The 12,305-nt window shown below is 40.2% G+C and overlaps 2 protein-coding genes across 4 annotated transcripts; both read right to left on the bottom strand.

Annotated features, from left to right (window-relative positions):
* Positions 1 to 1,995: 1,995 nt before the first annotated feature.
* Positions 1,996 to 3,648, bottom strand: LOC106637328 (uncharacterized). Its single transcript, XM_014350111.3, has one exon. It carries the CDS (start codon positions 3,409 to 3,411, stop codon positions 2,284 to 2,286), a length of 1,128 nt encoding a protein of 375 aa, XP_014205597.2. The 5' UTR covers positions 3,412 to 3,648; the 3' UTR covers positions 1,996 to 2,283.
* Positions 3,649 to 7,148: 3,500 nt separating this feature from the next.
* Positions 7,149 to 11,785, bottom strand: Mfe2 (peroxisomal multifunctional enzyme type 2). Of its 3 annotated transcripts, none has more exons than XM_089594237.1 (15): positions 11,329 to 11,785; positions 11,024 to 11,161; positions 10,779 to 10,931; positions 10,432 to 10,704; positions 10,230 to 10,346; positions 9,927 to 10,057; positions 9,778 to 9,838; positions 9,654 to 9,698; positions 9,416 to 9,579; positions 9,226 to 9,349; positions 8,984 to 9,159; positions 8,740 to 8,916; positions 7,867 to 8,182; positions 7,578 to 7,672; positions 7,149 to 7,496 (listed from the first exon to the last, which is right to left on the bottom strand). In XM_089594237.1, the coding sequence occupies exons 1-15, from the start codon at positions 11,387 to 11,389 to the stop codon at positions 7,377 to 7,379; spliced, it is 2,151 nt and encodes a 716-aa protein (XP_089450363.1). In that variant the 5' UTR covers positions 11,390 to 11,785; the 3' UTR covers positions 7,149 to 7,376. The 3 variants fall into 3 exon arrangements, with proteins under 3 accessions (XP_089450363.1, XP_089450362.1, XP_014203763.2); XM_089594236.1 differs by having other exon boundaries at positions 9,654 to 9,708; positions 9,770 to 9,838; XM_014348277.2 differs by having other exon boundaries at positions 9,654 to 9,711; positions 9,770 to 9,838; positions 11,329 to 11,784.
* Positions 11,786 to 12,305: the final 520 nt, after the last annotated feature.

Consider the following 12,305-nt stretch of genomic DNA (forward strand, 5'->3'; position numbering starts at 1 on the left):
ACCTTGTATACCAACAATATTTTATTTTTTCCTATAAAAATTATTAAAAAAACGAAAGCAACGGGGTAATTTATTTCTTTCTAATAACCAACTCGGCTATTAAGTATGTCATAAATGTATATTGTATGAAAGTATTGTAAAAAAAAAAAAAAAAAAAAAAAAAAACCCAGCAAAAACAACTGATACATTAATCATCGAAGCAAAAAATTTATTGACACCTTGAAAAATCTGTCTCCATCACGGAACCTTCTTAATTAATCAGAAAAAAAAAGAAAAAGAAAAATAGAAACGGCCACCGTCAACTCACTTTTACAACAAAAACACGGATACTTCTCACCTAGACGTAGTGTGAAATCTCTCGGAGCAGCCAGCCATTTATATAAATACGCGTGTATCGACACCTCAACAATAGCCCCGGTATTTTCTCAACAAAAATCCCAAGCCGCGCCATCCATCCGCTGCACACCCTTCCCGCACCTCCCATACTTTGCTCTTCTTTCCAACTCTCTCTCTCTCTCTCGCGCGTTCATAATAACACCAGCGCCGGGGCTCACCCATAACACACTTACAGCCGCGGCCACCCTACGCACGCACCTATCCGCCCATCCATCCGTAAGGGCTAACTTTTGGCCTAGCGTAACTACCCTCTGTTTAGAGGGCAATTGTGCTCTCGTTTCTCTCTCTCTCTCTCTCCTCCGGCCCCGTAGCGAGAGAAGCCCCGCTGGCACTGTTGGCCGTTTCTCGGACTCACTTGGGTTCCCGCGCCGCACTTACCTCGCACCTATACACGTTCATAATATGTACCTACCAACCCCTTGTGTGGCTGCTGCCCCATACGGTGAGAGCAGCCGAGTTTTCATCCGAGTTTCCGCTCTCCTTTTTTTTTTTTTTTTTTTTTTTTTTTTTTTTTCCTCTTCTTTCAACATCTGAGGCTTCTGTGTGTGGTGTTGCCAAGAGAGAGAGACCCTCGAGAGCGACGATCATTAAATTAGGCGAGCTGAAAAGGGTTGGCGCTCCATCGAGCGCACCGAATGAGTTATTGTGTCAACTTCTTCCTCCTCGGCGGGCTATAATGAAATTTCGATTTTTTTTTTCTCTCAGCGCTACCAACCCCTTTCCCCTTGATACTTTTTTTTTTTTTTTTTTTCTTTTTTTGATAAATCGTTTGCGGACAGTTGTTTTTTGTGTCTCCTTTCCTTAGCTTTTTGCTAATAGTTGGCTGATTTACGGCAGGGATGATAAGATCGCGTTGTCGGGAGAGGATGAATGATGCTCGTGCGGGTATCTTATTATTGGGCATAATGAGGGGGACGGAGGATATTAATGTTTTTGTGAATGGCGACGCGTGAATTTGCTACGATGTAATTTTTTTTTTTTTTTCATATGCACACAGGAGGGGAAAAGGTTAACATTCGGCATAAATAAAGATGCACTCAGTGGTATTTTGGTATTACGATAATCATCGTCGTGATAATTTATTGATTGTTCAAATAATTCATTCGGTTATACAATAGTATACAATAGTATACAATAGTCCGACTTAAGTAAAACTCAAAACAATACGGTGATAAATGTAATCCTATACAGTGACGATCGGTGAATCGAAAGAAAATAAAAATATCACATGGCTCGCAACTACTTATATAATATATATATATATATATTAGAAATTCAAACAAAGATACATCGACATACTGTACACATGGATAGAGAGAAAAGAAAGTACATTCGCAAAATTTCTAATTCCGGACGCTCGAGACTGTCTAACGGTGAATTATCAATCTACACTGTAAAACCGCGTACACACACACACACACACACACCCACACAATATACATCTTACGCCGAAAATCACGCCGCAATGGCTCCTATGTATAAATTTGTACAACATTATAATTATGTATATATACAGCGTACGCCAATCGTTTTTTTTTCTTTTTTTTTTTTCTATCGCCGGTCCCACAAAACGTCCTCGTTTGGCACACGAGGGCGAAAAAAAAAAAAAAAAAACGATGAATCGGTAGGGGGATGAACAACAAGTTCAACTTAACGGCGCCGCCTCCGATGAACCGTCGCCTCGGTAATCGTGAAACGGGTTTATACATGTATAGTCAGTGCCGAAGCAACCGAGAAGCGCTAAAAAGATCGATCACAGCCAGAGCACAAAAACCACCCCCCGACCCCTAACTTTGTCACCAAAACGGGGAAAAAAAAAAAAAGAAAAAAAAAAAAAATACACAGACGAAAGGTCCCGCGGCGTCTTTAGGCGCGAGCGACGAGCCACTACATCATGTAGGGCACGCGTCTTGGCTCCGGCTCGAGGCTCGACACACTGGGCGAGGACGAGGACGCGGTCGTGGTGATCGATCCCGGGCTGTGTACCGAAGGGCTCCTGCTGCTGCTCAACCGTACCTGGGATCCCGGGAACATAAAGTTCGGGTGGTGGGTCGGGCTGGAGAATAGCGAAGCCGAGCCCGGGCCGGTGAAGGGCGGGAGCGTGTGACCGGCCGTAGGACTCGAGTACAGGCTCGAGTAGAAGCTGTTGACCATGGCTGCTGCGGCTACCGCGTTGTTGTTGGCCAGATCGCTGCCGGTACCACCGCCCGCGCCACCACCCGTCCCACCTGGTCCCCCGAGGCGCTCGGCTTGGTTGGCCACGAGTTTGCCGAGGCCGATGCTGTCGAGGGCGCTCGCCCCCGGGGTGAAGTACTGGTGGTGGTGGCTGGCCGTGGCCGCGTAGTACGGCGAGAGGAAGTCGAAGGGCACGGGCCGGTCGTAGGGGGACGCGCCGTGCCCGAGGATGACGCCTCCAGCTGGCGAGTGATGCTGCTGGGGCTGGTGGGGGTGGTGGTGGTGGTGTTGTTGCTGCTGCTGCTGCTGGACGCGGTTCTTCTTGCGCCGGGGCCGGTACTTGTAGTCCGGGTGGTCGCGCATGTGCTCCGACCTCAATCGTTTGGCCTCGTCGATGAAGGGCTTCTTCTTGTCCTCGGTGAGTAACTTCCACTCGGCGCCCAATCGCTTCGATATCTCGCTGTTGTGCATCTTTGGGTTCTCCTGGGACATCTTTCGCCGCTGGATGCGCGACCATACCATGAACGCGTTCATCGGCCGCTTTATGTGGTCCGGACCACCACCACCACCACCCACGGACGATTGTTTTTGTTGTTGTTGTTGTTGTTGCTGTTGGTGATGGTGCTGGAGTAGGGTGACAGCTGCCGCCGCGGCGGTCGCGGCCGCCGAGGGCTGTGGCTGGTGGTGCTGCTGGTAAGTGGTGGCACCGGCCTGTTGGTAACCGGGTGGCATGCTCGGGGCTGCGCTGGCCATGCTCATGCGGTACATGTCTCGCATCTCGGGCATCATGGCCTGCATGGGTCCAAGGGCGTCGCTCCTGTACTGCTCGGTGCTGTGCATCTTTTGCGACACTTTTCTTTCTTTTTTTTTTTTTTTTTCAACAAAACAAATGTTTATCACTGACTATTTTTCAACGAAAAAACAAAACGACAACAAGGAGAAGAAAAAGGTGATTGATTGTTGCAATGCAAGTTGTCCCTGTCACTTTTATGATGTCACAGGACAATTGTGTACGGGGCAAGGGTCTATGCGGTGCGAGTCATCGCGCAGTCACTGTTCACGAGTCGGAAGCGAAATGGCAACTGATGGCCCGTCGTTGATACGGCTGGTAGCGGACGTTGGCTCTGGGGGAGCTAGCTGTCGCTACGTGTGCCGGTGGTGGGCGTGGCTTGCGGCTCATCGCCACGCGTTTTTCCCGTCCGTGTGCCCGCTCTCCCTGGTTTTCTCTCGCTCCGGGCCGCCGAGGACTATTGGTCCCTGGACGTGCCTGTGTACCCGAGCTCGGTGAGGGCAGGAGGAATCTTAGGTGGGGGTGATGCTGGTTGGCTTGCGGAGTCTGGGCGCGCGAGTTATAGGCCAAGCTCTCCCTCTCTCTCCCTCCGGGTGAGAAATGCGGCGTCGCGAGCGCGCGGAGGGTGCACGTAAGAATTTGATTTTTTTTAACGCGTGCGCCGCGGTTATTAACGAGTTTTCAGATATTGAAAGATTCCTTTTTTTTTTTTTTTTTTTTTTTTTTTTTTTTTAATTGCAGTGATAAATATGCATGGTTGGGACCTATGGGGTGATGGATGTTTATTGGCTATTTTAATACAAGTTAATTCTAATTCGAACGAGTCAGCGGTTTACCAAGTGTAGTGATTTGTCGATTTACAGAATTACTTAATGAATCACTCGATCCGATTTTCATTCCATTTTGCAATCACTGGCTTTTTGAGTTGCAATTTATTTCATAAACTCTTAGCACCCCTTACATTTTTCCAATTTTGGGTTGAATTTATTATTTATTGGAAAAGTTACATCTTCGGTATACGTTATGCTGTTTAAAGGAAAAACTTTTAAAAGAACAGTACAATACCTCGTTAAAATGTTGATGGTAAAAAAAAAAAAAAAGGTATTGATAAAAATGATCTTTGTCGACCAAATGTTTCCAAAGTTGCGAGGCAGAAATAAAAAATAAAAAAAATTTTGTTTGTCCCTTGGAATGCCTTTTCAAATGAATCGATGAAACTGCATGTACTGTGTAAAAGTATCCCAAATGACGTCGAACAGAGAGTAAAAAATAACAAAAGTTGAAAGGAACAATGCACTGTATACAAGGACGTTTCACATGAAGAAAGATTATAAAAAAATAAAAATAAAACAACATCAACAACAACGGGACTCGCATAAAACGAAAAGTCGCGAATTAACCGCGCCGCAACAAAACAGGCATCTCGCGAACCCCATCGGGACGCCTCACACTCCGCCTAATGTCATCGAAAACAATGGAAACAACGGCATCGGGAGTAGCAGCTAAAATTCAAGGCGCACATACGTACAGCTGTACTTTTCACTTGGGAAATCTAACGAGACGAAATAAAAGAGACGAAAAGTATACGCGCTTGGCCACTTTCTCTCTCTCTCTCGCTGCTTCTCCTCCGATTTCAATTAACGAGGGGCGCGCGCTTGCGTCAATGCTAACGCGGTCCCCGAAGACTTTGCTTTTATACTTTTGGCTCGTCCTCCTCGTCTGTACAAACACACGCGCTCTCTTATCATCGGTGTGTACCCTCTTCCTTAAAATAACACCAAACATCATGGGGACTCCTTTTCAAGAATGAATTTTCATTACATTTTTTTGTTACTGTCATTGAACTTTTTCAGCTACAAACCTCTAATGGGCAACCAGACAAATGGCTTTTTTTTAAAAAGCTTTTATTTGGATATTTCAAAAGATTGATTTGGTTTTAAACTAGAGGCAATCTCATCATAATTTATAAAGAATAGTTGTTAAAAAAAAAAATTCGTCTCTCGAGTTTTTGCGTGTTTGCACTAAATTCTTTTTTTTACTGTTATCAATTTCTTTCCTTTTATGTTTAAATTTATTATAGTTATAGAAAAAGGACTGAATATGAAAGAATCATCTTCAGAGTTTTTACTTATCCATACGGAAGTAATAATAATTATTATTATTATCAATGTACAATGAGTGGGCCCTACGTTTTAAACTTGTTTTGGCATGCAAATTATTCTTGAGAGCATCTTTGGTAAACATGATACCACGACGTTTCGAAAACTAGTAGCTTTGAATGGAAAATTTCTAGAGAATAGAGAAAACAGGCTTAATAGCTTCAACAAGTTTACGACGGAAAACGAAGTGGTACTATCTTGCAGTACAGTTAAAACGGACGGCTGAGTTATAGCAGTATTGATAATCTGGTGCAATGCGACTAAAAGGTAAAATTAGCCCCTGTTCGCCTATTTGTGTGTATTTATTAGCCTAGATGTTTTCGCTTTTTCTAAATCTTGTGCCTTTCTGAGAATCTCCTGCAGCCAAAGTTATTATCTCGAGCTGAAATAAATAGCCCAGAAAAAGACACGCACGACCTTTCAACCTGACAAGTCCCTTGAAATGTGAAACGAACTTTAATATTTTGCCCATACCTCTATTGCCAATGAATTATTTAATATTCACTTGTTTGGATAAGTTATGTATCGCCCACTTGCATGACGAATCTTAAATTACTTTCGATGTACGCGCTGTGCTTAATATTTATTTAATAATAACCATGCAAACATGAACTGTAGCCCATCAAGTGAGGTATTCAATAGAAGTGGTATGAAATTGTTATTAAAAAGGAAATTAAACAACAATTGAAGATAACCATTTAAATAAAATTAGATTGCTTTTTTCAAGTATTATACGTATATTAAAAATTTGAAATAAATAATTAAATTCCTAAATTTTTTTGTTTATCAGCGGGAATATGGAGATATGCTGAGAAAATAATTTTGTTGATTGAAATAAACATTTTAAACATAAACAAAAATCAAATAAACAATTTCTTTATAACGTAATATTTCATAGATTTGACGAAATATTAATTTTTTTCCGAATAAATATTTTTTTGTTTTTATATGAACAAACATTTATTTGGATCGACGAAATTTTTTTTCTTTTATTGGTACTAAATTAAAAGGAAACAATTGATTACAATATATTTTCAAATCACTCATTGTTGGATGAATTAAAAAATTTCAAATTTTTTTGTTGTGACTTTTCGTGAGAAATAATATTTGCAGATATGCAACTGTGGAAACTTTGAGAAATCAGTACATAGGATCAATTACTTAAAGTTTGAAGGAAGGACAGAAAAAATTTAATTCTCATTTGTATAATCTTATGCAAATGAGTAAAAGTTTTAATATCGTACCAGAGTTTGCAAGTAAGGAAAATTAGTAGATTAATTTTCTGAAATTATACACAAAATCAGAGTGATAATAAAAAAAGTTTATCGACGTCCAAAAAGGCAGACGCAAGGGTTGCCGTTCGAGAATCAATTTTCCACACATTCTAGTTTGCCGGCGGAGGCAGTTATGGAACGCTCAGATTTGAGTAGTGACCATTTGCATTCGGTGTTCTTCTGTAGATATATACTTTTATAATGTAAAGTTTGTCATGAAGATAATATCGACAATATAGTTAACATTTTAAGGAAATAGAGGGTGATTCATAATTTGAAGAGATTATTAGCATGTATCTTCTCCAATATTTAATACGTAAAGAATTTGGGATCTAATAAGTAAGCGAAAAAGTGTCAATTTGTTAAAAAAGTTTTTATTAAATATATATATTGTAAAAAATACATAAATTACAATAAGAAACCCTTAAAATCACTACCCCTTCTAAGGAATGACTTGGAATAGCATACGAATTAACTAACAGAAAAAATTAACAAAAAAAATGAAGGTTTTTTTTTTTACATAAAACTTTGTGTTAGCCTTGATTTGTTCCCGTAAAAATAATTTAATTCATCGAATTACATTTACAACTTTGGTCTGTTGGCATCAAGTAGAGATTTCAACTTTTGAGTCAGCATAATGTTACCCTTGATCTTGAGTTTTCCCTTCATAAATGCCATTTGAGGATTCATTTTACCAAGAGCCTGCATCAATACACAAGAGTTTATGAGCAATATTTCGTAATTGTGATAAAAAATATTGTAAATTATACAAAAAAATCTTACCAATTGCACCATATCCTTATCTTCAATGGTAAGGGTAGTGTCTACCTTTCCCTCTGGCTTTCCTTTGTAAACAGTCCCCTTTTTCAAATCCAACGCTAAAACAAATGTAACTTATTGATTTTCCGTCACGCCTATTGACTACATTTGCAAATGCATCAGACGCCATGAAAATTGTTTTTTAAACATTCCATCGAATGATCGTAAAATTAGACAATTTATTTTGCAGGCAAAGTAACTTTGATCAATATATAAATTATCGATGTTACTGAGTAGAAAAATGAAAACTTACTCCAATCAGCCGAAGGCACGCCCTTATCCATAATGACGTAATGGAACACCCCATTGATTTTCTTCACTTGATCCGTGTGAGAGTTTACATAATCACCCATTTGAGCAAATACAGCGTCACACTCCAAGTTCTTGGACGCAGAACAATTGTTCCGTCGAATGGACGGTGTCTTCACTTCTTTCAAATCCATGTAGGCACCAGTTAGCACTTTGGCATTATTTTCCACGGCAGTGGTTTGGAAATGGATTCTGTTACCCTCGCGCCACATGTCCGTACGCAGTGTCTGTCCTGGAATGACCGGCTTGGCAAATCTCACCTGGAAAAAAAAAAAAAAAAAAATGTCACTAAGCAAATACAGTTGGCTCTCGTTGATCTACAGATTAAAATACACTTTTGACATTCGATCTATCTATCAAACCTTATATCGAGTGCAAACCACCAACTGTTCATCAACTTACCTGTGAGCGAAGTAATTGATTAAAAAAAAAAAAAAAAAAAAATTGACAACAAAAACGACTAAATAATAATATACGTAATGTATGAGGTTATAGACTAATAGGAACGACTCGAGTGAACATCACGCGTCGTGCAATACTAGACGGAGATTCGTCGACTCATTACCTTGGCTGATGGTTGCGCGCGCATACTCTTCATACGTCTATACCCATTTGTATGAAAACAAAAAAAAAACTTGTTTATCATGCTTGGTAATTACCCTCAATACGAGATATACAAATTCGATTAAAATATAGAGGTCGTACGATAAATATTGCTTATCAGCTTGACATTTTGATCATTCACTTCGATTATTTTTCCGTAATCGCTTGAAATATGATTTGAGTGTACTTTTTAACGGCACGAGATGATATTTACCTTTAGCGCTTTCATGGAATCGGGATCGCCATCCGCGAATGTTTGCAAAACGTGACGAGCCGAAAAACCGAGGGAACACAGGCCATGAAGAATCGGCTCGGAGTAACCAGCCATTGACGCGAGATTGTCGTCCATGTGAAGCGGATTGTAGTCCCCGGACAGTCTGTAAAGGGCAGCCTAAAAGGATAAAGTCGTTTATTTAACGATTGGGAGGTATAATAAACATTGATGAATCACGACTAACTTGATCAGAGCTTGTTTTTTGAGTGACGGAGGCACACGGTTTTCGTTTCGGAGGATCGATACATGGGACTGAGTGTTGCGAGTTGCGGGGACCCCCGAATCCTCCGGCGCCCACGATAAACAACGACATTTGATTCGTGGTTAATTTGTCATTGGTTACTTCGTCGAACGTTTCGTCTGAGAGGAAAAATGCACATCAGTACCGATTTTGAATAAATAATAACAATTTCGGCTCGTACTAACATTGCACGAGAATCACAGCTCCTTTTCCTTTGTCCAATATCTCCCGGACCCTGAAGCGGCTCACGATCTTTCCCTCGGTCGGCAATTTTTTGTGAATTTCTATGTACTGCTCTCCGTGTAATATCTAACGGCAAAATTCCAATAAATATTCAATCGACAGCGTGAAAGTTTAATACAAAAGAACACTTACGTTTGTTGGGTTCATTTGAACTCCAGGAATAACATCCTGTAGTAGGTCCGAAGACATGCAGCCTATGGGGCCAAACGAGACGTAAAACGTCGGCATGAGCGAAAAGTTTTCATGATTTTCGTAAAGATACTGAATGTCTCGTGGCTCTTGTCTTGTGGCACCAACTACGTATTTTGTTCATTTTAGATAATCGTTGTGCAAAAAAAATTATCAAATACAAACATTAAGGGTTCTTTACCACCAAGGGCGTAGAGAATGGCGTCGCGATACGTGTAATTCGTTTCTAATGTCAGCTCCTAGAAATTATATCAAAGTCATTGCCTCCGTATGATTTAAATGGGTAGAAAAATGTACCTTATCACTCGAAGAAGATTCATTCGATCTTAATTGATCCAAAGAAGACATCAATTCCCCGGTAACTTCCTGTGAATCGATACGATTAAATATTATATATAAAAAAAGTAAAAAATTAATTAATATAATTTAGAACAAATAAAAAATGTGCTGTTACCTCGATGGAGTCGTAAGTCTTAGCTTTAGACATGTCAGTTACAGTAGACCAATTTTCTCTCACTTTTTCAGGCGTGACTCCATCGTTCAAGTTTTTCCTTAGTAAGCATCCATTTGATCGAACAAGTCGACCTTTACACAATTATTTAAAATATTTAAATAGTATATTGTTTTTTTTAAATAATATTTAGTCTTATTAAATAGACAATTCTTGTGAGTGTGACATCACATCAAATATGTTAAGATCTACTTATGAATGAATTTTTTCTGCCTTCAAAATTATAAAAAAAAAAAATATATTTACATTTGCCAGTCCAGCCGACAGCGGATTCAATAATTGATCCATTTTCCGTGCAATCTTCGTGAGAGAGCCAAAACACTACCGGAGCAATCAATTCCGGCTTGAGTTGCTCAAAAAAGTCTACAAAAATCAACATTAATTAGTCGAATGGATCGATTCACTCTGCCACAAAAAGTGTAATATTATAATGGTACTGAAAGTATACCAGGAGGAACGATGTCTTCCGTAAGTCTAGACCCCGCGGTTGGTACAATGACATTAGTGTGAATGTTGTTTTTTTTGCCTTCAATGGACAAGGTATTGGCAAGCCCGACAAGCCCCATTTTAGCAGCACTGTAATTCGCTTGGCCAAAATTACCATAAAGACCACTGTTGCTGCAGGTCAGGATAACTCGGCCGAAATTCTGTTTGCGAAAATACGGCCAAGCAGCTCTCGTTGTTCTCATGGAGCCTTTCAGGTGGACGTCGTGAATAATGTCTGAGGAAATTACCGATTTAAGAGAAAACTTTGATTGAAAGCTAATTGTAAAATAATGCTCTTTCATCGTTTACCCCAATCGGAATCTGTCATCTTGAGGAAGGACTTGTCTCGCAAAATGCCAGCATTGTTCACCACAACATCAATCCTGCCAAATTCATCAATGGCAGTTTTGACTATCTTTTCACCGTCCAAGACATTGTCATAATTTGCTACAGCTTTTCCTCCTGGAATTTAATACATTGTCTTGTTATTGTTTCAAAAAATTTACAAAAATGTACGATTCTGAGAAAACAATACAAACGATAGTAAACCATACCATTTCTACGAATTTCTTGGACAACGCTATCTGCGACTTTTGTGCTACTTCCATCTCCATGTCTACCTCCACCCAAATCGTTAACAACTACACTAGCACCTCTGGACCCAAATAAAAGGGCATATGCTCTACCCAAACCTGTAAAAAATCAAATTATTAAATACACTTTGTATTTAATATAAATTTTTTCCGTAAATAACGGGGAAAAAATGAATTTTTTTTATTAATCCCAGCTATATTTAACTTTAGATCCAAAATAATACTAAACATGCTGGATAAAAAATAATTGTAGCTACAATAATTACCTGCTCCAGCACCAGTAACAATAACAACTCGCCCGTCGAATCTCAGATCACCAGACACCATTTTGCTAAATTTATTATCTCATCAAACAAAACAACTATCGCGTACAAAAAAATTGCACAGACTTCCGATTTTCAGCTTAAAAGGCACGTCTCTCACTCGTTACTTTAATGTGGAATGAAATGGCAGAAAATAACTAATTTATGCACAACACATTTTATTGTATACACACACGACAGAGAACCGGTATCTTTTCTTCTTTTTTTTTATCTCTTACGTATATCGGTATCGGTAAGCCCCGTCAAAGGATAAATAACCCCTACTCCCTTGAGGTATTTTTCCTTTTGCGAATCGCTTTTTTCAACCTCCACACAATTACACACGCACCTATAGAGATAAAATTAACTTGTGCATGTCACGTTTAACGTCCCCTAGCGCATATACACGCTCCCCGATGTTTAAGCACAAAAACAGCGATTTGTCGACTGCTGGCAAAGCAGACGACGCGCCGATGACGATCAACAAACAGTACAACGGCTATAACTATACGTGACGCCTCACATCAGGTAATATCGGCAAAAATGAAAAAAATCGTTTATCCCAAATACGCACACCTGTGTGTACATACCGATCGCGCGAAAATTCTAGAATTTCCGAAATTAAAATCCCATTAACCGATCGTTTGTACAATCCACGGGTGAAGTAATCGTCGTTGTGTATATATGACTGTTGTATTAATTTATAGATCGAAAAGGAGCAAGCGACACACCACACGCAGGTGTGCGAGCGCCTGCGCGCTCCAGCGCTCGAAAATTCCAAAAGCATCATCGCGTCGCGTGAATAGTATAGCCAAAAGGAATCCGGTCGTCGCCTCGTAGACCCGAGCAAAGACAGACGGGAAGTAGGGGAGAAAGAGAAAAAAAGAAAAATTAATCGGCCCCCTCGAGTAGTTATAGTCGTTATAGTGCGGCTCGCGTAC

The sequence above is a fragment of the Copidosoma floridanum genome, unplaced genomic scaffold, assembly GCF_036245765.1.
Source record: "Copidosoma floridanum isolate Cflo_tuat_1 unplaced genomic scaffold, Cflo_Japanese_pri ptg000021l, whole genome shotgun sequence".
NCBI lineage: Eukaryota > Metazoa > Arthropoda > Insecta > Hymenoptera > Encyrtidae > Copidosoma > Copidosoma floridanum.

Excerpts from the sequence above, each read along its gene's own strand:
- Mfe2 (XM_014348277.2), bottom strand. The coding sequence starts at position 11,389 with ATGGTGTCTGGTGATCTGAGATTCGACGGGCGAGTTGTTATTGTTACT. Across the intron at positions 8,917-8,983 it reads AAAAAACAAGCTCTGATCAA|GCTGCCCTTTACAGACTGTC; the intron begins GTTAGTCGTGAT and ends TTATCCTTTTAG. Across the intron at positions 7,673-7,866 it reads CGTGCCTTCGGCTGATTGGA|CGTTGGATTTGAAAAAGGGG; the intron begins GTAAGTTTTCAT and ends CATTTGTTTTAG.
- LOC106637328 (XM_014350111.3), bottom strand. The coding sequence starts at position 3,411 with ATGCACAGCACCGAGCAGTACAGGAGCGACGCCCTTGGACCCATGCAG.